We start from the raw sequence: 24,080 nt of genomic DNA on the forward strand, positions 1-24,080 counted from the left end.
TGTCATTCATGGAAAGATGGCTGGTTCATTGCTGCTGGTGCTCCCAAGACAGTAACAAAAGTGGCTGTTTATTATTATGATTATTTTTAATAAGTTTATGTATTTATTATTTATTTTTGGCTGCGTTGGGTCTTCGTTTCACGTGGACTTTCTCTAGTTGCAGCAAGCGGGTGCTTGCTGCAACTCTTCGTTGCAGTGTGCGGGCTTCTCATAGCGGTGGCTTCTCTTGTTGCGGAGCACGGGCTCTAGGCGCGCGGGCTTCAGTAGTTGTAGTGTGCGGGCTCAGTAGTGTGGCACGTGGGCTTAGTTGCTCCGCAGCATGTGGGATCTTCCCGGACCAGGGCTTGAACCTGTGTCCCCTGAATCGGCAGGCGGATTCTTAACCACTGCGCCACCAGGGAAGTCCAAAAGTGGCTGTTAATTATTAAGGGAACATCCCAACCCTGGTCCTCAGGACTGGAGGAACCTGAAAGATGGAGGCTCCTCAGAACGTCCTTTCCCATCTGAACTGTCTCTCCCTCTCTTTTTTGCTAGCTCTTTCCAGTCTATAGCCTTTGTTTCTGCCTTGGAAAGAGGTGCTTCTTTCCTGTCTGTGTGTTATGGAAGAGGGAGAGGCCCTTACTGTACGAAGCTGAAGAACTGCCTTTTAGTAATTATGGTGGTCACCTCCATCACTCTACATATTGACATAGGCCTTTATTGCTCTGTATGAGTTTCCTAAGGCTGCTGTAACAAATTACCACAGAACTGATGGCTTAAGACAGCAGAAATTTATTCTCTCATGGGTCTGGAGACCGAAGTCCAAAATCAAGGTGTCAGCATGGCCATGTTCCCTCTGAAGTCTCCTGGGGAGGATGCTTCCTGTCTCTTCCATCTCCTGGTGGCTCCTGGTGTTCCTTGGCTTGTGGCCACATCACTCCAATCTCTGCCTCTGTCTTCACATAGTGTTTTTCTCTGTGTCTCTCTGTGTGTTTTCTCCTCTTCTTATAAGGATATCAGTTATTGGATTTAGGGCCCACCTGAAATCCAGGATAATTTCATCTCAAGATCCTTAACCAATTTCATCTGCAAAGACCCTGTTTCCAGATAAGATCACATTCTGAGGTTTGGGGGGGAACATGAATTTTTGGGGGACAATATTCTACCCACTACTGCTACTATGGTGGTCACCACTGTTATAATAATAAAAAAATAAATAAATAATATAAATAAGGAAAATAAAAAATATAAATAAGTAATAAAAATTAAAAAAGAATAAAAATCAGCCTTTATTTCTCATTTTATTTTACCTGCAAAATTATATAAATAAACAAAACATAGCATCTGGTATCATTTATTATAAGATCCCTTGAGGATCTCTGCAAAGTTTGGAGCCAATACATCATACTTTTATCACTAAAATTATGTCAAATCGTCCTTTCACAATGTATACACATATCAAATCATCATAATGTACACTTTAAATATCTTACAATTTGTGAACTGTACCTCAATAAAGTTTAAAAAAAAAAGAGTAAATTCTGTTAAAAATTAGGTCAGATCTAAAAGTATTTTTATTTGACTTTAACATCAAGGATTAGAGATCTGAAATAATTAGCCTCTTGCATCTTCATTCGATTAGACAACTTATTTCTGAATTGAGTTTTCAAAGTCGGAGATTCATTGAGCTTTCTTTTAAGACTCATTTGGAATGTTTTGTATTCCTATTAATTATCTTGAAGCTCACTGATGTCACTGTAACAAAAGATCTGTCAGCTGGAGTTTTCAAATTTCTGATTTGTACATTTTCATGGTCATTATTAAAAGGATAAGCTTCTAAAAGTAATTCATAGTGAAATAAAGGAGCACTAGGAATTTGAGGGTAGGAAATCAGGAGTTTTTCTGGTGTGGTGTGGACATAAACGGAGTTGGGTTCAAATGCTGGATACACTGTTACCTTTCCTATCATCTCCCATGCTTTTTTTTTTTTTTTTTTTTTGCCGTACCCCGAGGCTTGTGGGATCTTAGTTCCCTGACCAGGGATCGAACCCGGGCCCTCGGCAGTGAAAGTGCTGAATCTTTTTTTTTTTTTTTGAAAGTGCTGAATCTTAACCACTGGACTGCCAGGGAATTCCCTCATCTCCCATTCTAAGTCCTCACCGGTGGGGACGGTTAGTAATAGAACCCGGTTTTAGGGCTGTTGTGTGGTTTAAGGGAGTGTTTTTTTTTTTTTTTAATTTATTTATTTGTTTTTGGCTGTGTTGGGTCTTCGTTTCTGTGCGAGGGCTTTCTCTAGTTGCGGCGAGCGGGGGCCACTCTTCATCGCAGTGTGCGGGCCTCTCACTATCGTGGCCTCTCTTGTTGCGGAGCACAGGCTCCAGACGCGCAGGCTCAGTAGTTGTGGCTCAACGGGCCTAGTTGCTCCGCAGCATGTGGGATCTTCCCAGACCAGGGCTCGAACCCGTGTCCCCTGCATTGGCAGGCAAATTCTCAACCACTGCGCCACCAGGGAAGCCCCTAGGGGAGTGGTTTATGCAAAGCTCTTAGAGCAGGTCTGGCTTGGCAAACACCTCAAAATTGTTAGCTATTATTTCAAGTAGGAAATTTGTTTCTCCCTAGGGCAGGCAGCTGGAGGGGGTGTCAAGACTGAAGTAGTTTTTGCCCTGTTGTTACCAATATTGGGTCCTCTGGCCTTGTGTGCAGTAAAGCCAATCTACTGACACCAGGTTGTGGTGTGCAGGTGTGAAGGAATGTGCAGGGTTTATTGTAGGCACCAAACAAGGAGTGTGGGCAACTGATGGTCAAAAAACCCGAACTTCCTGATGGGTTTCAGGAAAGTGTTTTCAAGGGTAAAGTGAGGGAGGGGAGTGCTGTAGGGTGGGTGATCAGCTTGTGCACAATTATCTGATTGGTTGATGGTGAGGGAACCAATCGTCAGGATGGTGTCATAGGAGTTAACATCATCAATCCTCAGGCTCCAGTTGGTCTGGGGGCTACGTGCTCACCATCATCATGCAGTTAGCTTCTTCCATTTGGTGGGGGCTTTAGTATCTGTAAAACAGCCCAGGAATGTGCATCAAATACTGTTATCTATGTCCTTCAGGGAGGAACTAAAGGTTCTGTGACTGCCACATGGCTGATTTACTGTTTAAATTGTTACCAGTTCTCCTGGCCCAACTGATACTTTTGTCACTACATGTTCGCATCCTTTCAATCATTAATTCTTGAGCCAGGCTTTTGTGACTCAGGGGAGGCCTGAGATAACTATAGGTTTTCTACAGACAAGAGGCAGGCAGAGGATATGGGGTGAGGGGTCTGTCCAGGGAGGCCCCATAGGGTCTTCCTCAGTTATATTATATGATCAGCAAATGTATATTCTCTAGGGCACATGAGCTACAGTTTATGTCACTAACTTACAAAGGCATTAAGAAATACACAGAGCTTATTACTTTCTTAAATAATATTTGCAGCAAAATAGTATGCTCATGTGGTAGATTTAAGACTAAGGTGTTTGAAAAAATATTTCATATGACAAAAATAGTATATACTCACTGTAGAAATTTTGGAAAATACAGCAAAGAAGAAAAGCAAAAATGACCTATAATCTTTGGTGGGCTTTAAAATAAAATTTACTGGGACGAAGTGAGAGAGTGGCATGGACATATATACACTACCAAATGTAAAATAGATAGCTAGTGGGAAGCAGCTGCATAGCATGGGGAGATCAGCTCCGTGCTTTGTGACCACTCAGAGGGGTTGCATAGGGAGGGTGGGAGGGAGAGGCAAGAGGGAGGGGATAGGGGGATATATGTATACGTAGAGCTGATTCACTTTGTTATATAGCAGCAAGTCACACAACGTTGTAAAGCAATTATACTCCGATAAAGATGTTAAAAAATAAATAAAATTTATAATGCTTGTGACTTAAATTTGGGGAACCATGAGTCATCTTCACCTAATTTGGGGAGTAAACTTTGCATGCCCTAAGTTAAATTGTTGCGGGGTCATCTCAACCATTCATCCTGATCTAAATGAAGCTGAGCTATATTCTAGGGTCAGGGTGACCTTTCGTGGAGGGCACCTACCTGAGGGGAAGGGGAGAAGGCCTCCAGACCTCCTGGGCTCTGGTGAAGGGGCTGGAGGTCAAAACCCACCAGATCCCTCCCCGCTCCCGGGATCTTACAGCCACGACCTTCATGAGCACCCAGGGACTTAAACTAAGAGAGAGACTCAGCCATCTTAAGACTAAATATATCCTCCCACCTTTGCCCCTAACGCCCTTCATCTTGACTTTGAAACCCACCAGGAGAGTGGAGTGGCTACCATTTGGGCTTCTTAGTAGATTTTTAATGCCTCTAACGTTTAACACAATTCAAATTATCTATACAAATACGACAGAGAGAGAGCCTGTTACAAACAGGTCATTCATTTCTTCCCCCCAATGTCTCTAAAACAGTGGAAGCAATTTGCTTGTAAGCCAGCCCTCCCTGCCTGGTCGGGGATGTCAGTGAAACCTGACACGGTCCTCAGCTTGTCAGCCTTTGTTCTTTAGGAGAAACAGGTGGTAAAGGGGGAAAACTGGGAACAGGCCACTCCTAAAGGAATCTATTGTATGACAGTTCATTGAATTTTTTTTTTTTCAATGCAAAACAATCATTATTTTTACTTTTTAACTCTATCCATAGGAATTGTATTTGAAGGTTTCATTAAGTTTCCAGGTATTCCTCAGAGTAGACTTGAATGTGGTAAAAGGTGAGTATTCATAAATGATAATGAACAATTATTAAGTATTGCTTAATTAGCATGCCCCCTTCTCTGATTAAAATACACGCTTTGTACATTAGGTGCCATTGCTGAGCGGTTTAAGGATAAAAATCATGCACCCTTTAAAAACAGTCTTTAGTAACAGACCGTTATTGCTGATCCAGATGGCCTATCATTTGTATTAATGACAAACTTAATTTCTTGAGTAAATTTTCACCCACTGTGCTCCCTTGATTTTTCTTGCTCAGTGAAATTTATCTGAAGCAAAATATAATAAAGCATGACATATGCATCACGGAATTAAAGTGGAGATTAATTAAAGCTGACTCCAGTTGAAGGTCATTGAGTTTTTTTTAATCTGCCAGAAAATTTTAAAGTAAGGAAGCCGCTCTTTATTTAGGTAAAGGCTTCTGTAGCTGTTCTGACCCTTGCTGTGTGTTTGCCAAAAAACCCTGTAAACAAATCCTCCTCCCGCACCCGTGCTGGTGTTTTCTGGGCTTTTCCAGCTCCGGGGAGCGCCTCCTCCTCTTCTCTCCTCCTCTGCTACCCGGGCTCCACCTCCTTCCGCCCGAGGCATCTCCCCGCAGGTCTCTGATTGGTGAGGAGCGCAGCCTTGCCTTTTAGGGACTGTTGTCGGGCTTTCAAAGTGATAAGGGAAAGGGTCCAGCGGCTGCTTATATCAACCAATCAACTGTTGTCCTGACAGATCCCCAAATATTCCCTGGCCAATGGCGGGGAGAGCCCGAGGTGCCTGGGCCGCTCCTGGGAGAGGCAGGGCTTCAGTTGAGCTGAGAGGCGGGAGCTCAGACAGCCTTGGGCCCCTGGCCAGTCCCCACCTGGCACTTATCTGTGTCACTTTCAGGATTTGTCTGACTCTGCGCTCCCTCGCAGGGGTGTGTTGGGGGGGAGTCCTCTTTGCGACTCTCAAAATGGTTATCAAAGTGTTTGTTGCTACATCATCTGGGTCCATAGCGGTAGGTGTCTGATGGAATTTGGGGGCTTTCTTCCTGTCCTATTTTCTGAATAACTCAGACTTGGAAGTAGAAGGAGCGGGTACGGCCCAGCGCTGGCTTTACATGTCTTTTTGGAGCGTGTGTAAGTAAGCCTGTGAGCCCTTTGCTTTCTGCCTTGGTTTGAATGGTGTTGAAGAAGTGTGTGTGATCTGGGACAGCTGGGTGTGGAAGGGGATTCAGGGAAGGGGGTGTGTTTGATACTAGAACTTTTAACATGTGATTTGTGTCGTGTTGTGTCGCATATATGATAGAATGGGAGGCTTTTTTTGGTGGAATGTTTCTGCCATTCCTTCTGCAAGACTTAGACTAATTTAAAATTGCAAATAAATGACACTTTGTGTAACAATATTTGGAGCGTATGATGGGCCAGATTACTAAAACGACTCCTGGGTGTAATTACTTGTGTATGCAATGTAATCCTAACGAAAGCGTAAAGTTAGCATGTGTAATACTATTATTTGAGAATAATGATGTCACAGTGACAAGAACAAACATCTCTAAGGCTAAAGATTTAAATGCTCTAGGAACCCAAACAGATAAAAAATAGGTACTAAAAGCCAACCTCCAAAACACTGCTTTGTCTGATTTCCTTGGGACCAGGCTGGGAACCACCCATCGATCTCTCTAAGTCCAGCTTTCATTCTGTGCCTTAAGAAATAGGGGCAAGGGAGGGACTCGTTTATCCTTGGAAATGATTCAGGCTGTGATTTTAGGCTTGAACCTGCAGTGTCTATCTGGGACCGACATTTCGACCAGCATTTTAGCATCTAGGAGGCTGTGGAGAGAAAAGAGTTTTATTAATCCTGAGAGTTGAAGACCAGCAAAGGGGCTGTTTCCTTTTATATCTGATTCCTGGAACTTCTCGGGTTGCAGCTTGGGTTTCAGTGGTCCCTCAGCCAGGGATGATAGCCTAGACAAATGGTTGGCCCAGGGAACTGTCCTAGTGGCAGCTCCTGAATCCACCCGCGGCGCCCCCGCCTCGCCCCCTCCAGCCCTGAAAGTTCACGCGGTTTCCAGAGAGGATGAGAGGAAAACACGAGAAAAGAGCCTGGTCATTCCTTCTGAGCACAGCCGGTGGGCAACTGTTCAGTGATCTCTCGAACATCTTTTAACAGAAGACGATGAGGAACAATTCCAAATGCAAAACTGCGAAATCTTTTGTGGCTGTTGATGACCTCAGAAACTTTTAGTTGATCTACAAAAAGCACATTTTTGGATTGTTTAGATTAAAAAAATTTTTTTTTGTAGAAAATGGCTTTCGTGGGCTTCAAATATGCTGTTGACACACTCATTGCTGGAAACTTTTACCACTAACCTGCCAATCTTCTGCATGTTCCATAGATCAGGTCTGAGTGGCCCCATGCATCCTTCCGGAGACAATGAACAAACTGATGGATTTCTTAGGATTATCTGATGTCCTACATTCTTGAAGTTTGGGAGCATGATTTAGTTAGCTTGGGGGGATCTGGAGGGGTACTGTTTATTCCAGGATCTTAGAAAATCCAAGTTCATTCTGCTGCCGTAAGCAAATGTTTTGGTGCCACTTGGGACGATGTGACCTGAGGAAAGTTATTGCACCTTGCTAAGCCTCAATTTCCTTATCTGTAAAATGAGGATAAGAATAGTACTCATCTCATAGTGTTGTCATGAGGACTTAGGAAATAAGCAAAGGGTGCCCAGCAGAGTGTCAAGTGCTTAATAAATATTATCATTATTAGTTTTTATTTATTTATTTATTTATTTATGGCTGAGTTGGGTCTTCGTTGCTGCGCACGGGCTTTTTTCTAGTTGCGGCGAGTGGGGGCGACTCTTTGTTGCGGTGCACGGGCTTCTCATTGTGGTGGCTTCTCTTTTTGCAGAGCACCGGCTCTAGGTGCACGGGCTTCAGTAGTTGTGGCTCACGGGCTCTAGAGCACAGGCTCCGTAGTTGTGGCGCACGGGCCTAGTTGCTCTGCCACATGTGGGATCTTCCCGGACCAGGGCTCGAACCTGTGTCCCCTGCATTGACAGGCAGACTCTTAACCACTGAGCCACCAGGGAAGTCCTATCATTATTAGTTAATGTTATAATTATCAGCTATGGTTAGTTAGTATTATAATTATTATAACTATTGGTTATTAATGTTAGTTAATATTAATCAATATTTTTGTAGTTATATTTATTAGTTAATATTAGAAGATCTGCATCTGTGACGATGTTTCAGAAGAATTGTCTCAAGCCACATAAATGGAAGAATTTCTGTCTTATCCTAAAGAATGAGAACTAATTTTTCCCATGGTGTCAGTGCTAATGATTTTTCCCGGCTGGGGAATTTCACCTAGAAGCTTTGCAGGACGACCCCAGAGCAGCTGCCAGTACTTAGGCTCTGTGTGTGGCAGTTGGTCTTTTCCACTTACTTCTTCAGTCTGTATACTTTAAAAACAGGTTCTTGCCTGTGACCTCATCAAAGAGGGCATTATGACTTCTGTTGGATGAATGAAATAAATGAAAAAGGAAAAAACCAATTGTAATCTCTTGATGAGGTTTAGGCATGCAGCTGTGTATCACATCTCTATTTTAACAGTTGATGCCAAAGCATGGTTCCATGTTTTACCACTTTACACACAGATTTGGGTGAAGAGACCCTGGGAGTAGGGGAGAAAGTTGTTGTATCTTCGTGGATGACCCTCCTCTCCTCCTGAAGGCCATCGCCACAGGGGTTGGCGGACAAAGGGAGAGAGGACGGTCCTCCCTGTTTTCAAGATGCACAGCCCCTGGACCACCATCTTTAAGGACAGACCCTAATGGTGGCCCCGGGATTTCGCAATCCTTTTTCCAGTCTTGATTGAGTGTAAATATAGAGGGAAAAACATGGCTCTTGAATTAGATGGATCTGGATGTGAACCTTGGAAAATTCTTTAATTCACTGGCACCTCAGCTTTGTTATCTTAAAATGGTGATCAGAGTTCTTGCCTGGCATGGCAATCAGGACGAGTCATGCCAGGGTGCCTGACTGCACAGCTTCTCGACCTGTGGTGCAAAATGCTTTTCCATGCTTTCCTCATTTCTCACCAGCACCCAGGATGAAGGCGGCGTTCTATCCATTTTGCAGATGAGGCAATGGACGGGCAGAGCTTGTGCTCAGATAGCAACCTTCCCAGCCAGGATGGAAATGCAGGTCACCTCTCACTCAAATGCAGCGTGCTTTTTACTACAATACGGTGAACTTGTTTGGAAAGGTTCCTAACTGTACAAGACAATGAACGGAACATGCCCAGCGAGTGACCCAAAGATCACTCAGATGCAGCACCGTCACCAACAGTGGCCGGTGACTTCAGGACAGAGAATGACGGTTGTTTTTTTTTTTTAAATTATTTTATTGAGGTATAGTTGATTTACAGTGTTGTGTTAATTTCTGCTGTACAGCAAAGTGATTCAGTTTTCAGGTTCTTTTCCATTATGGTTTATCACAGGATATTGAATACAGTTCCCCGTGCTCTACAGGAGGACTTTGTTGTTTTTTTTAAAAAAATCATTTATTTATTTATCTATGGCTGCGTTGGGTCTTCGTTTCTGTGCGAGGGCTTTCTCTAGTTGCGGCAAGCGGGGGCCACTCCTCATCGCGGTGTGCGGGCTGCAATGAACATTGTGGTACATGACTCTTTTTGAATTATGGTTTTCTCAGGGTATATGCCCAGTAGTGGGATTGCTGGGTCGTATGGTAGTTCTTTTTTTTTTAAATAAAATTTATTTATTTATTTATTTTTATTTTTGCCTGCGTTGGGTCTTCGTTGCTGCATGCGGGCTTTCTCTAGTTGCAGCGAGCGGGGGCTACTCTTCATTGTGGTGCATGGGCTTCTCATTGCGGTGGCTTCTCTTGTTGCAGAGCATGGGCTCCCAGCACACAGGCTTCAGTAGTTGCGGCATGCGGGCTCAGTAGTTGTGGCTCGCGGGCTTAGTTGCTCCGTGGCATGTGGGATCTTCCTAGACCAGGGCTTGAACCTGTGTCCCCTGCATTGGCAGGCAGATTCTTAACCACTGCACCACCAGGGAGGCCCGGTAGTTCTATTTTTAGATAATAAACAGATCTTCCTCTCCTGTTTTCTCCATCTTTCTTTGACTTTCCAGCAGAAGAAACCTAAGTCAAGACTTTGGGAAATGTTCATCTGTGTAGAAACTGTGGAACAAAATGAAATCCTTTTCCATCCCACCTCAGGTCCTGAGACATGATTTTCTTTTAAAGTTCTTTTTTTAAATTGAAGTATAGTTAATTTACAATGTTGTGTTAGTTTCAAGTGTACAGCACAGTGATTCAGTTAAGTCCTGAGGCATGATTAATAGAGATGGAAATAACGCTGGTGAGGGAGTGGACCTCAGCCAGGCTGAGGCTCCCGGGAGGGTATCTGAGAGGGAAGGAAGACAGGGTTTTGGACAGAATAAAGGATGTTGCCTTCTGAATATTTAATTAAAAGTATATCTGCCTGAGTGGTTAAGAATCCGCCTGCCAATGCAGGGGACACAGGTTTGAGCCCTCGTCCGGGAAGATCTCACATGCTGTGGAGCAACTAAGCCCATGCGCCACAACTACTGAGCCTGTGCTCAAGAGCCTGCAAGCCACAACTACTGAGCCCACGTGCCACAACTACTGAGCCCGTGTGCCTAGAGCCCGTGCTCTGCAACAAGAGAAGCCACTGCAATGAGAAGCCCGTGCACCGCAATGAAGAGTAGCCCCCTTTGCTGCAACTAGAGAAAGCCCGTGCACAGCAACGAAGACCCAATGCAGCCAAAAATAAATAAATAAAAAATAGATAAATTTATAAAAAAAATAAAAGAGGGCATCATTCATTCTGGGAGTGAATTCTTTGACTGAAGAGAGAAAATTGTAATTGTTTCTGGGGAAGGAGTTCTAAGCTTTCAAGATGACCACATTTACAAAGAAATGGCATTTGGTAGATACAGTCCTTGTACGTGAACCAAGGGTAGAGAAAAAGGCCCTAGGATGTTCTCTCTTAGGTGTGGCTGGCACTCTGATCTCAGTTGCAGAGCTGGGTGTGAGTGGGAAAGGAGAACAGGGTTATTTTACTGCATTACTCTTCAATATTCTGGGAAAAATATCCACCAGCTTTTCTAGCTTTTTTTCTCTCTTTCTCTTCTAATAATCTCCATGTGGGCTTTTCAGTTTCCTGTATTATTTCTAAAACTGCTTTTGTTCAATGTGACTCGTTCCTATTTTCATAACTGTGAATAAAGTGCCTTTTAATGTGGGTATACTTGGTATTTGAGTTTCATAGTAAATTGTCTTTTTTTCCTTCTCTCTATCATCTTTTTCTTTGTAAACAATTCTTACTTATTTTTTGGCATTAAAGCTTAGCAGAGAATTAAAAGTATTTTGAAGGCGTCAAACAAAAGCTATGATGAGAGCATTGCTATTTTTATTATGTCAATTATACATCAGTGATTTAAACATTGATGAGATTAAGATTTCAGAATTTAAATGATGACCCTGTTGATCCTATGGAATGAAGAGCTGTGATTTTATGGATTTCCTTGTTTAAATATTTAGCGATATTATTTGTGTTGTATGGTATAGTTGAAGGAAGGGCTTAATTTATGTACATATAAATAAAATGGTTTTTTACAAACTGTCTAATAGTAACCTCTCTACTCTTGACCAGATTAGGAAGAAACAGCAAGAAGTAGTGGGCTTTTTGGAAGCTAATAAAATCGATTTTAAGGAGTTTGATATTGCTGGAGATGAAGACAATCGGAGGTGGATGAGAGAGAACGTTCCTGGAGAGAAGAAACCTCAAAATGGGATTCCTCTGCCCCCACAGATATTCAACGAAGAGCAGTACTGTGGGGTGAGGTTTGATTTTTTGGAAAAGTCTTCTGCATGTGTGTTTATCAGAAGTCATTTAAAGCAGATCAATTTTGAGGCAGCATTTGAATTTTTTGACATTTTTCAGGTCATGATCTATTTCTACCATTCAGTACCTGGATGGTAGATCCATGGTGAAGGATCAATAGTTAAGACTTACAAAATGATGGAAACAATAAAATAATGATTCAGAAGTTCTTGGGATTCTTTTAGGTTCCTTATTTTGTTTTGAAGAATTGAGGTCCCTTGTTCAAGCAAAATACACATTTAGTTGGAAAGATGGTCAACCTTGCAGGGTACACATACATGCTCCCACAGGGACACTGGGTATGTTTTCAATTTTGTAAAGAATAATTTGCAAAAGTAGAGTTTGGTGTAAATGTATCTAAACAGTTTAAAAACTGTTCTGGACACCCTTCCTCCTTGTGAGGACACAGCAAGAAGATGGCCATTTATGAACCAAGAAGGGGGCTCACCAGACACTGAATCTGCTGGTGCCTTGATCTGGGACTTCCAGAACTGTGAGAAATAAATAGCTGTTGTTCATAAGCCACCCAAACACAAAAAACAAAAACTGTTCTGGACATTTAATTATAATAACAATTTTATTTTATAAACTTAGTAGTCCATTTTACCATAAAATCACTTTTTCCTCAGAGTTTATAGATTCTGCTTAGTAAATCAAATTGTTGAAAGGAAACATTTAAAAACTCAAAGGGCTTTGGAGCATGAGAACTGGAGTTATCTTAGGGGTCATCTAAGTCTTCTAGGCCGTTTTTCAGATGCAGCAATCAGGGTTCTGGAAGGCAGAGGGAATCAATTGCCCAGAGCGGACTACTTCTTTTTTTAAAAAAATTAATTAATTAATTAATTAATTTTTGGCTGCATTGGGTCTTCGTTGCTGCTTGTGGGCTTTCTCTAGTTGCGGTGAGGGGGGGCTACTCTTTGTTGCGGTGCGTGGGCTTCTCATTGCGGTGGCTTCTCTTGTTGCAGAGCATGGGCTCTAGGCGTGCAGGCTTCAGTAGTCGTGGATCGCGGGCTCTAGAGGGCAGGCTCGGTAGTTGTGGCGCACGGGCTTAGTTGTTCCGTGGCATGTGGGATCTTCCTGGACCAGGGCTCAAACAGGTGTCCCCTGCATTGGCAGGTGGATTCTTAACCACTGTGCCACCAGGGAAGTTCCAGAGCTGACTACTTCTGAAGGCTGTAGCCTGGTTTAGGAATCTTCACTCACCTCTTCTCTTCTTGCTGCACAAAACTGTTGGTCCTTTAGCTTAGCTTCTCTTTACTGTTACGTTTCTCACCTAAAGCAGGTGTCATCAAACTATAGCCAGAGGGCCAAGGACTGCAGCTGCCTGTTTTGGTAAAGTTTTATTGGACACATCTGCACTAATTCACTTACCTAGTGCCTATAGCTAATTTTGCATGATGGCAGAGTTGAGCAGTTGCAACAGAGACCATATGACCCACAAAGCCAGAAATATTTATGATCTGCCCATTTACAGAAAAGCTTCTGGGCCTTTTATTTGAATCATGAATTGTTTTGTTGTTGGGGGTTTGCATTAGTTTCCTAGGGCTGATGTAACAAAACATCACAAACCTGGTGGTTCTTATGAACTGTGTGTTTGTGTCCCCCCCAAATTCATATGTTGAAGTCCTAATGCCCAATGTGATGGTGTTTGGAGATGGGGCCTTTGGGAGGTGATTAGGGTTAGATGAGATGCTAAGGGTGGGGTCCCCATGATGGGATTAGTGCCCTTACAGGAAGAGGAAGAGAGAGAGAACGGTTTCTCTTCACCATGTGAACAAACAGCCAGAGGCAACTGTCTGTAAGCCAGGAAGAGAGCAGAACCCAACTATGCTGCACCCAGGATGCATTTCTGTTATTTAAGCCACCCAGCCTATGGTATTTTGTTATGGCAGCCCGAGATATTACAGTGTCTTAAAATAACAGAAATTTATTCTCTCACAGTTCTGGAGGCCAAAGTTTGAAATCAAGGTGTCAATAGTGTTGGTTTCTTCTGGAGGCTCTGAGGGAAAATCTGTTCCCTGCCTTTCTCCTGGCTTCTGGTGGCTGACAACAGTCTCTGGCATCCCTTGGCTTGTTGACATATTATGCCCATCTCTGCCTCCATCTTTACATGGTCTTCTTGCAGGTCTCTTTGTGTCTTCACATGGCCTTCTTTTTAAAAATTAATTAATTAATTAATTAATTAACTAATTAATTAATTTATTTTTCACTGTGTTGGGTCTTCATTGCTGTGCGTGGGCTTTCTCAAGTTGCAGCGAGTGGGGGCTATTCTTCGTGGCAGGGCGCGGGCTTCTCATTGCGGTGGCTTCTCTTGTTGCAGAGCACAGCCTCTAGGTGTGCAGGTTTCAGTAGTTGTGGCACACGGGCTCAGTAGTTGTGGCTCACAGGCTCGAGAGCGCAGGCTCAGTAGCTGTGGCGCAGGGGCTTAGTTGATCTGCAGCATGTGGGATCTTCCCGGACCAGGGCTCGAACCCGTGTCCCCTGCACTGGCAGGTGGATTCTTAACCACTGCACCATCAGGGAAGTCCCCACATGGCCTTCTTATAAGGACAAAAATTCACTGGAATAGGGTCCATCCTAGTCCAACACGGCCTCATCATAACTAACTACATCTGTAAATATCTTTATCTCCAAATGAGGTCACTTTCTGAGGTCCTGGGTGGACATTGCTTTATAGGCGAGAGTACAGGCTGTGTGAATTTACATGGCTGTGTTAGGATTCCTCAGAGGCTTAGCTCAAAGTCTTGTGGATGTGGGAGTGTCTTCAAACAGTCTTAACGTGGCAAGCAGTTATTTAGTGGAACATATGGTCCAGTCCAGCTCTCCTGGGATTGAAGCTGGGGCTTCCCAGAGTGCAGAGAGCACTTGCTCTGTGAAGAAGAGTCCCTCCCCTGCACCCCACACTCCTCTCCCCACCCCCTCCAGACCTCCTGGCCTCGGACATCCCTCAACCCTGAGCTGAATTTTTTTTTTTGAATTTGACCTTATGTTTATTTATTTATTTATTTATTTATTTATTTATTTATTTATTTATTTATTTATTTATATTTTTGGCTGCGTTGGGTCCCTGTTGCTGTGCGCGGGCTTTCTCTAGTTGTGGTGAGCGGGGGCTACTCTTTGTTGCGGTGCGCGGGCTTCTCATTGCGGTGGATTCTCTTGTTGCGGAGCGTGGGTTCTAGGTGCGGGGGCTTCAGTAGTTGTGGCATGCAGTCTCAGTAGTTGTGGCTCGTGGGCTCTAGAGCGCAGGCTCAGTAGTTGTGGCGCACGGGCTTAGTTGCTCTGCGGCATGTGGGATCTTCCCGGACCAGGGCTCGAACCTGTGTCCCCTGCATTGGCAGGCAGATTCTTAACCACTGCACCACCAGGGAAGTCCCTGAGCTGAATTTTTAAGAACTGCAACTCTTCTTGGATAAAGCAAGGGAGAATAAGTTTTTTCGGGGGAGGTAGTGGTGATGAGCAATTTTTATTTTTCATAAACTTTTTTAACAATTGAAAAATTAATAGATGTGCACACGGAAAAATTAAAATGGTTCCAAAGTTGCCTGCAGTGAAGATTCTTCTCCCTCCCATTTCAGTCCCCTCTAGTTCCTTCCTCTCGGGTGGGCCAGCTTCATGGATCTGCCATCTGGGAAGTCACACCAGACCCCGCTCAAGAGAGCTCTCAGCTTGGTTTAACGCTCTACTGTTGCTGTCTTGAAATTCATAATGATTTTTGAACAAGGGAAGCCTTGTTTTTATTTTGCACTGGGGCCTGCAAATTATGTAGCCGGTCCTGCTCTGACCAACCAATGCTGGCAATTTCTTGTTTGGCCTTCCAGGAATTTTCTATGTGCATTAACAATTGCATATCACTTAAAAATGCGGGTGTACTCTATACACTTTGTTCTTTTCACTTAATAACCATATCTCAGAGATCATTGCATAGCTGCACATACTCTTTTTTTAAAAACAGTTTCATTTTATATTGGAGTATAGTTGATTAACAATGTTGTGTTAGTTTCAGGTGTATAGCAAAGTGATTCAGTTATACATATACATGTATCTATTCTTTTTCAAATTCTTTTCCCATTTAGGTTACTACAGAATATTGAGCAGAGTTCCTTGTGCTATACAGTAGGTCCCTGTTGGTTATCTGTTTTTTTTTTTTTTAAATTAATTAATTAATTATTTTTTTGTCTGCGTTGGGTCTTCGTTGTTGCACAGGCTTTCTCTAGTTGTGACGAGCGGGGGCTACTCTTCGTTGCGGTGCGTGGGCTTCTCATTGCGGTGGCTTCTCTTGTTGCGGAGCACAGGCTCTAGGCATGTGGGTTTCAGTAGTTGTGGCACGTGGGTTTCAGCAGTTGTGGCACGCGGGCTCTAGAGTGCAGGCTCAGTAGTTGTGGTACACATGCTTAGTTGCTCCGCAGCATGTGGGATCTTCCCAGACCAGGGCTCGAACCCGTGTCCCCTGCATTGGCAGGAGGATTCTTAACCACTGAGCCACCAGGGAAGTCCCTGGTTATCCATTTTAAATATAGCAGCGTGTACATGTCAACCCCAAACTCCCAATCTATCCCTCTCCCCTACCCTTCCCCCCTGGTAACCATAAGTTCATTCTCTAGGGCTGTGAGTTTGTTTCTATTTTGTAAATAAGTTCATTTGTATCATTTTTTAAGATTCCACATATAAGTGATAGCATATGATATTTGTCTTTCTCTGTCTGACTTACTTCGCTTAGTATGATAATCTCCAGGTCTATCCATGTTGCTGCAAATGGCACTATTTCTTTTTTTTTTTTTTAATATTTTTATTTATTAATTTGGTTGCACCGGGTCTTATTTATTTATTTATTTTTATATTTATTTTTGGCAGTGTCAGGTCTTCGTTTTTGTGCGAGGGCTTTCTCCAGCTGTGGCAAGCGGGGGCCACTCTTCTTCGCGGTGCGCAGGCCTCTCACCACCGCGGCCTCACTTGTTGCGGAGCACAGGCTCCAGACACGCAGGCTCAGTAGCTGTGGCTCACAGGCCCAGTTGCTCCGCGGCATGTGGGATCCTCCCAGACCAGGGCTCGAACCCGTGTTCCCTGCATTAGCAGGCAGACTCTCAACCACTGCGCCACGAGGGAAGCCCTTTTTTTTTTTTTTTAATCCCTCCCTCCCTGTCCCCTTTGGTAACCATAAGTTTGTTTTCTATGTCTGTGAGTTTATTTCTGTTTATAGATAAGTTCATTTGTATCATTTTTAATTTTTTAATTTTATTATTTATTGATTGATCGATTCATTATTTGTCATTTTTCAAATGGCATTATTTCATTCTTTTTAATGGCTGAGTAATATTCCATTGTATATATGTGCCACATCTTCTTTATCTATTCATCTGTCAGTGGACATTTAGGTTGCTTTCATGTCTTAGCTACTGTAAACCGTGCTGCAATGAACATTGGGGTGCATGTATCTTTTCAAGCCATGTGTTTCTCCAGATATATGCCCAGGAGCGGGATTGCTGGATCATATACTGTTTATTTTAATGGCTGCAAAACATTCCATTGGATGTGACATAATTTATTGGCACAGTCCTCTAATGGGGAACATTCAGGTTGTTTCCAGTCTTTCTCAGCTACAAACGATGCTGCAGGAAACCTCTTTATGGGTACAGTGCTTTGTATTCAGTCTGAGTATATGTATAGGATAAATTCCTAGAAGGTGTGCTGAGTTACAGCATAAACGCTTCTCACCCTTCAATAGATATTAAACCTGGACTATAGTTGCACCTATTTACATTTTCAAACGTAATTTGAGTGTGGCTGTTTCCCTGTGACTTTGACAACACTCTATATGCACACTTTTGGGTCTTCGCCAATCTGTTAAGTGAAAAATGTGTTCTTATTGCTTTGACTTGGATTTCTGTCTTAATGGGTGGGGCTGAACATCTTTTTCTCTGTTTATAAGCTCTCTGTGATTTTTTCTATGACTTACTAGTTTTCTATTTGGTTCCAGGTAACGTTTACTAGTTTGTAAGAGTCCTTACTTTTGAAGGAAAGTAGCCCTGTCACTACCATTGCAAATATTTTCCCATGTTTCTTATTTGTCTTTTGACTTTTTAAAGAGATTTTTTTGGAATGCAGGACTTAAAATTTTTTTGTGCAGACAGATCTATTAATCTTTTTTTAAAAAATGGTTCCTGTCTTGTTTAGAAAATTGTTCTGCGCTCTACAATTATCAAAGGAATCATCTCATGTTTTCTTCTAGTACTTTTCCAGTGAAAGTAGGATTTAAAACCTCTTACTTTTGCTTATTTTAGCTGTCCTTTTCAATCAAGGCTAGTTATGGTAGAAACAATATTGAAGCATTTTCTTTCAACCTATGTTAACTTCCAGGGTAAAAGTTCTGCAGTTATTTTCTGCTATAAAAATAAAACCTCAAAGGCATTTTTTATTCTGTTTTGCTGTGATCTAGCAATGCTTTTCATTTTAATTGTGGAAGAAGAAGAAAAGAATTCCCAAGTAAGAAAAAAGGCTTCTATTTTTAAGATGTATTTTCCTATTACAAGTATGGCTCTAATGAGATAAGCATACAAATTATTTTATGTTTAACTGTTTTTAATTCTTTTCAGTTCTGCCTTCAGAGAAGTATTAGAAGTTTTTCTTACTAGCAACTTTGCTAAATTTGCTTTTCTGCAGTCTGTGGATATTCTTAACAAAAGTTCATTAATGAGGCAAAGGACTTTGTTTTCAGAAAGTAGGTAAAAATGACTATTTGTATTGTAGGTTCTGATTTTGAAAGGAGACTCAAAGGTTATGAAGGATATGTCAGGTTTAAAATGGCATAAATCTACTCAATATTCTGTAATAACCTATATGGGAAAAGAATCTGAAAAAGAATGGATATATGTGTATGTATAACTGAATCACTTTGCTGCACACCTGAAACTAACACAACATTGTAAATCAACTATACTCCAATATAAAATAAAAATTAAATAAAAAAAGAAAGTGATAAACCTGCTTAAAAAACATAAAATGGCATAAATCTGGATGGCCAATGTATCTTTCCACACGATTGAAATGTGGACTGTCAGAATAATGCTACCATTTAAGTTGAATCACTGGACTCTGGATTCTTGAATGGTCACCTATATGCCATACCTGATGATAGCAGCAGGGAGAGGGGACCTCAAGGGCAAGCAGTGGCTTTCTGTGCACCAGGGCAGTGAGAGGGCTGGGTGTCACAGGTAGTTCTGAGTACCATCGTGTCCCTGCCAGCCTGAACCCCTGCTGCTCTGGGCAGAATAGATGAAGATGTTATCGTGAGGGCATGGCAGACAACTGTTGGCTACAGAAAAGGGACACCACCGGGAAGCCAGCACAGTGGAGGCCGGGTCACCCGCCTGGCAGAAAAACACTAACAGGAAGTAGCCAACTTGTCTGTTGATGCCAAGTCGGATTCTGTGCATTTTTGCCTAGGTGAGGGCTGGGGTGCCTGCCTGGGCCTGGACGCAGCAGCCAAAGGGGACCTTGACCATTCAGCAGAGAGGCAAGTATCTGTGGGGACTCAGGACGGCAAGGGAGGACAGGATGCCTGCCCAATTAGGGCAGGGGGAGGGCGTTCTCAACACACTGATGTTACTGAACAGGCTATTTTATTTTATTTTTTAATTAAAATTTCTTTTTCAGTATGATCACAATTTTATTATATCTTATATATAACTTTGACAGTACATATACCAACACGTTAATAAAAGTTACTTTTTGTTTTGCCATTACGGGCAAGTTTTCCTTGCCTTTTTAAAAAAAAATTTATTGAAGTATAATTTATTTACAATGTTGTGTTAATTTCTGCTATACAGCAAAGTGACTCAGTTATACATATATATTCTTTTCATATTCTTTTCCATTATAGTTTATCACAGGATATTGAATCTAGTTCCCTGTGCTCTACAGTAGGACCTTGTTGTTTATCCATCCTCTATATAATCGTTTGCATCTGCTGATCCCAAACTCCCAATCCTTCCCTCCCCCCCCCCCTCCCCCTTGGCAACCACAAGTCTTGAACAAGCTATTTTACGTTATTAAAATTTTATTATGAAATGTGCCATAGATGATAAAAAATATGTAGTTTAAAGAGGGATACTAAAAATGAACAACCATGTGCACACCATCGGTTTGAGTAGCGTGATATCTCCAGAAATTTAAAAGCACACTGCGTGCTTCTCCCTGATCGTGTCCAGCTCCCTTTGCACGAGAGGGAGCCAGGGTGGTGAATTTTGTGTTTACCGTTCCTTTCCTTTTCTCCCATCTCCCATGTATACACACCCAAGGCATACATTGTTTTGTTTTGGCTGTTTTTGAGCTTTTTATAAATGGAGTCATACTATCTGTATTTTTTGAGTTGCTTCTTTCACCAACATATTTCAAAGATACAACCATGTTGATTGGTGTTGTTCCTAGTTTATTCATTTTCATTGCTTCAGAGTGGACACTGGTGTGTGTCTTAATTCGTCCGAGCTGCTATAACAAAATGCCACAGACTTAGTGGCTTATGAGCAAGAGAAATTTATTTCTCATAGTTCCGGAGGCTGGGAAGTCCAAGATCAAGGTGTCAGCATGGTTGAGTTCCGATAAGGGCCCCCTGTTTCACAGCTGGTGCCTTCTTGCTTTGTCCTCACGTGATGGAAGGGGTGAGGGAGCTCTGGGGTGGGGGGGTCTCCTCATAAAGGACACTAATTCCATTCACGAAGACTCCACCTTCATGACCTAGGTCATCACTCTCAGTATGTTTAGCTCTAACAGACAATACAAAGAGTTTTTTAAAGCTGAGCTGAGGGATGGTCACACTTCAAAACTAGTGACGGCAGTGATTCCAGGAGAGGGAAGACAGCTTCGTGGATGTTTGAAGCACTGGTGAGATCACCCCCACATTTCCATTCACTCTAAGAAGGTTTTTGTTGTTTTGATCTGACCTTCCCTCTAGGTCCTGGGAGTCAGGACTGGGGTCAAGTGGAGTAGAACCTTTGCGAGTTGCACATTTTTACCACTTTTTTTTGGGTAAAATATATTTTTCAATTTTATGAAAAAAGATGGTGACAGTGGCTGACAATTTAAAAATATTTTCCTCCTTAACAAAATAATCCATCAACTCTATTTCAACCCCTCTCCCATTTAAAAAATGTTCTAAACCATCTGCTCTGGCTCCCTGTGGCAGCTCAGGGGAGGCCCCACAGGAGACATCCTTTAACTGTGGCTGTTAGTAAAGAGATTGCAAAGCTCTTCATGTTTGTGTGTCCTCTTCTGTATATATTTAGAACATTTTTCTATTGAGTTTTTGCCTTTTCCTTATGATGGAAAAAGGACAATCATAATATATATTATATATATGTGTATGTGTATATATATATATATATATATATATATATATATATATATATACACATATATATACATACACATAATTAAGAAGAGCATAAAAATTGTGAAGTCCCTCCAAAAGAATCTAACAAGAGATGTCTGGAGAAAATTTAAATGTTATGGAAGACTTAAATAAATGATGCTATAGAACATATCCTTGGGTTGACCATCTCTATAAAAAGGTAGTATCTTAAAGATCCTAATTCTTCCCAAATTGATCTATAGATACAACACTTTTTCAATCAAAATCCCAGAAAGAATTTTTGTAGAACTAAGCAAGATAATTTACTTAAAATGAAAAAGGAAAGGTCTAAGAATAACAAGAAGAAGCAGAAAATAAGCAAGTCTCATTATAAAGCTCTGATCACGAAGACAGTGTGATATTGGAGGATAAACAGACAGGTAGACCTCATGTCCGGAAATAGACCCCCACACGATACACAACTGGTTATGACAGTGCTGGCATGGCAGATAGATGGGGAAAGAATGGACTTTTTTAATAACTGTGGATGAAACAATTGGATGAAATAACTGGTGATTTAAAAAAATTAAAATAATTATTAAAAAATTTACCCTTATTTCTTTTTTAAATTGAGATGTAACTGACATATAACATTATATTAGTTTTAGGTGTGCAACACAATGATTTGATATATGTATATACTGCAAAATGATTACCACAATAAGTTTCGTTAACATCTATCACTTCATGTAGTTACCATTTTTTCCGTGTGATGAGAACTTATACGATCTAGTCTCTTAGCAACTTTCAATTTTTTTTTCATTTTTTTGTCTTATTGATTCTTACTGATCTATATCTATATACATCTCTATCTATATATAATTTTTTTCCTATTTGCTAAATCTCTGCTCATCTTTATTTTTTCCTTCCATACTCTTTGGTTTCTTTTTCCCCCTAGCTTTAATGCTTGACTCACTACTTTTAAAGCTTTTTTCTTTTCTAATGTAGATATTTAAGGCTATAAATTGCCCTCTGAGTACTTCTTTAGCTCATTCCATGTATTTTGATATGCAATATTTTCATTGTTGTTTCTAAAACATTTGTAGTCCATAATATGATTTCTTTTTTGACCCATGCGTTGAGATTTGGATATATTTGGAGTTACTTCTATTATTTTGTTATGTACTTTTAATTTTTCCAACTTTTGCAGTTTCTTTCTTTTTTCATCTTTTCTTGACTTTATTTTGACTAAAGTCTTTTTCCCTAATTATATTTACCCCTTTACTTAATATAAGCTATCTGTTCTCTTAGTGGTTACTTTAGTTATTTTAACAACCATACTTAATTTAAATTAGGTAAGATTGTATCTTTACTTTAACCCTAATCACCCTTTTCCTATTTATATGTGTTCAGTTATTTTAGTATTTTAATTTGTTGGCCATTATACCACCACACAACATTTCTACTTGTTGTTTTTATAGTCAAGATTTGTTTAGATTTAGATTTACTCACATATTTATTAATATCTTTGCTCATTATTTCTTCTTGCATCTTAGATAATCCACCTGGAATCATTTTCCTTCTGCCTAAATGCGTCCTATAAAAGTTTCTTTAAGTGAGGGTCTGTTGGTGGTAAATCCTCTAAATTTTTGTTTGTTCAAAAAAGACATTTTTCCAGACAGGTGTCTTTATTTCACTCATGTATGAAAAATAGTTTCACTAAGTCTAGAATTCTGAGTCAGGGGTTATTTTTTTTGTAAGCATGTTGAAATTATTTTACTTTCTTCTGACTTCTGCATTGCTATTGAGAAGCCAGTTGTCAATCTAATGCCATACTTTGCGGGGGAAACTTTTTCCTTCCCCCCCCCTTCTACCCCTCCCTCCATGGGCTGCATTATAATCTTTCTCTAGGATGTGTCTAGATTTAGAGGTTTTTTTTTTTTTTTTGCCATGTGGCAGTGAAAGCGCCAAGTCCTAACCACTGGACCGCCGAGGAATTCCCTAGAGTTATTCTTATTTATCCAGTTTAGGATTATTTTTGGGCTTCCTGAGTCTAAGGATTGGTATCTTCAGCAAGCCTAGAAGATTATTAGTCATATATATTTGAGTATGGCTTTCCCCCCATTATCTCTGTTAGCTTCTATAAGATGTGTGTTAGACCTTCTCATTCTGTCTTCCTATAATAATATTTCTTCCATATTTTTCATCCTTTTTCCCCCCTCTCCAGATAATGTCTTTGGTTGAATCTCCCAGTTAGCTAAATTGTTTTCTTCTGATGTGGTCTAATTAGCTATTTAATCCACATTTTCATTGTTAGGAGGACTTTTTGGTTCTTTCCAAATTAGCTTAATTGTTCTTTCTAGTTTATTTCTTGTGTTTTCAAGCTTTTCTTTCATTTCTTTGTGTATATTAAATATAGATATTTGATATTTTCTGCCTGATAATTGTCTGATTCTGCTTTCCATTATTTCTGCTGGCTTTCACTCATGGTATATTTTTATTTCCTTATTTATTTTGTGATTTTTGACTCTGAATTGCTCATTTAAAAAAATGCTATTTGCAGATACTCTTTGAGCCTGGAATTTGTTTCTGCTAGTTTCCTGGGAGCTCTATAAAAGTTAGAACCCTTTTAACCTGATTTCCTTTGAAGATTTTCTGGACCACACATGTCATGGGAATTTGGATCAAAAACTCTCATGAATTTTGGCTTGTAGTTATAAATTCTCAGAGAATGTTTTCTCTTTCACTGAGCACCAAAGTTGAAGCAGGGAAGTTTTCTTCCATTCTATTTTTCATGGCAAGGTTATTTCTCATTTATATTTACGTTGAGGATAGAGCCCTCAGTGGGGTTCTGGTGTGTGTCTGTGTATATATGTGCATGTATGTGTGTATCTATGTATATGTGTGTATATATGTATATATGTGCATGTATGTGTGTATCTATGTATATGTGTGTATGCATGTGCGTATGCATGTGTATGTATGTGTGTGTATATATGTGTCTGTATGTGTATCTATACATCTATGTATATACGTGTATGTATGTGTTTATATGAGCACATGTATGTGTATGTATGTATGTGTCTGTATGTGCAA

General features: G+C 41.0%; 1 protein-coding gene across 3 annotated transcripts in view; it reads left to right on the forward strand.

The window, feature by feature from the left end:
• The first annotated feature begins 5,493 nt into the window (after positions 1 to 5,493).
• The window catches only part of LOC118894338 (SH3 domain-binding glutamic acid-rich protein-like), a 45,088-nt gene continuing 26,501 nt past the window's right edge, over positions 5,494 to 24,080 (forward strand). For 2 of the 3 annotated variants that reach the window (XM_036850499.1, XM_036850497.1), the window contains exons 1-2: positions 5,494 to 5,717; positions 11,411 to 11,596. In XM_036850499.1, coding sequence (XP_036706394.1) covers positions 5,673 to 5,717; positions 11,411 to 11,596 — 231 coding nt within the window. In that variant the 5' untranslated portion in view covers positions 5,494 to 5,672. Of the gene's footprint in view, positions 5,718 to 9,867; positions 9,952 to 11,410; positions 11,597 to 24,080 lie in introns of those variants that run through there. The other variant, XM_036850498.1, reaches the window with a different exon arrangement.

This window comes from Balaenoptera musculus, chromosome 4 (assembly GCF_009873245.2).
Source record: "Balaenoptera musculus isolate JJ_BM4_2016_0621 chromosome 4, mBalMus1.pri.v3, whole genome shotgun sequence".
NCBI classification, from domain to species: Eukaryota; Metazoa; Chordata; class Mammalia; order Artiodactyla; family Balaenopteridae; genus Balaenoptera; species Balaenoptera musculus.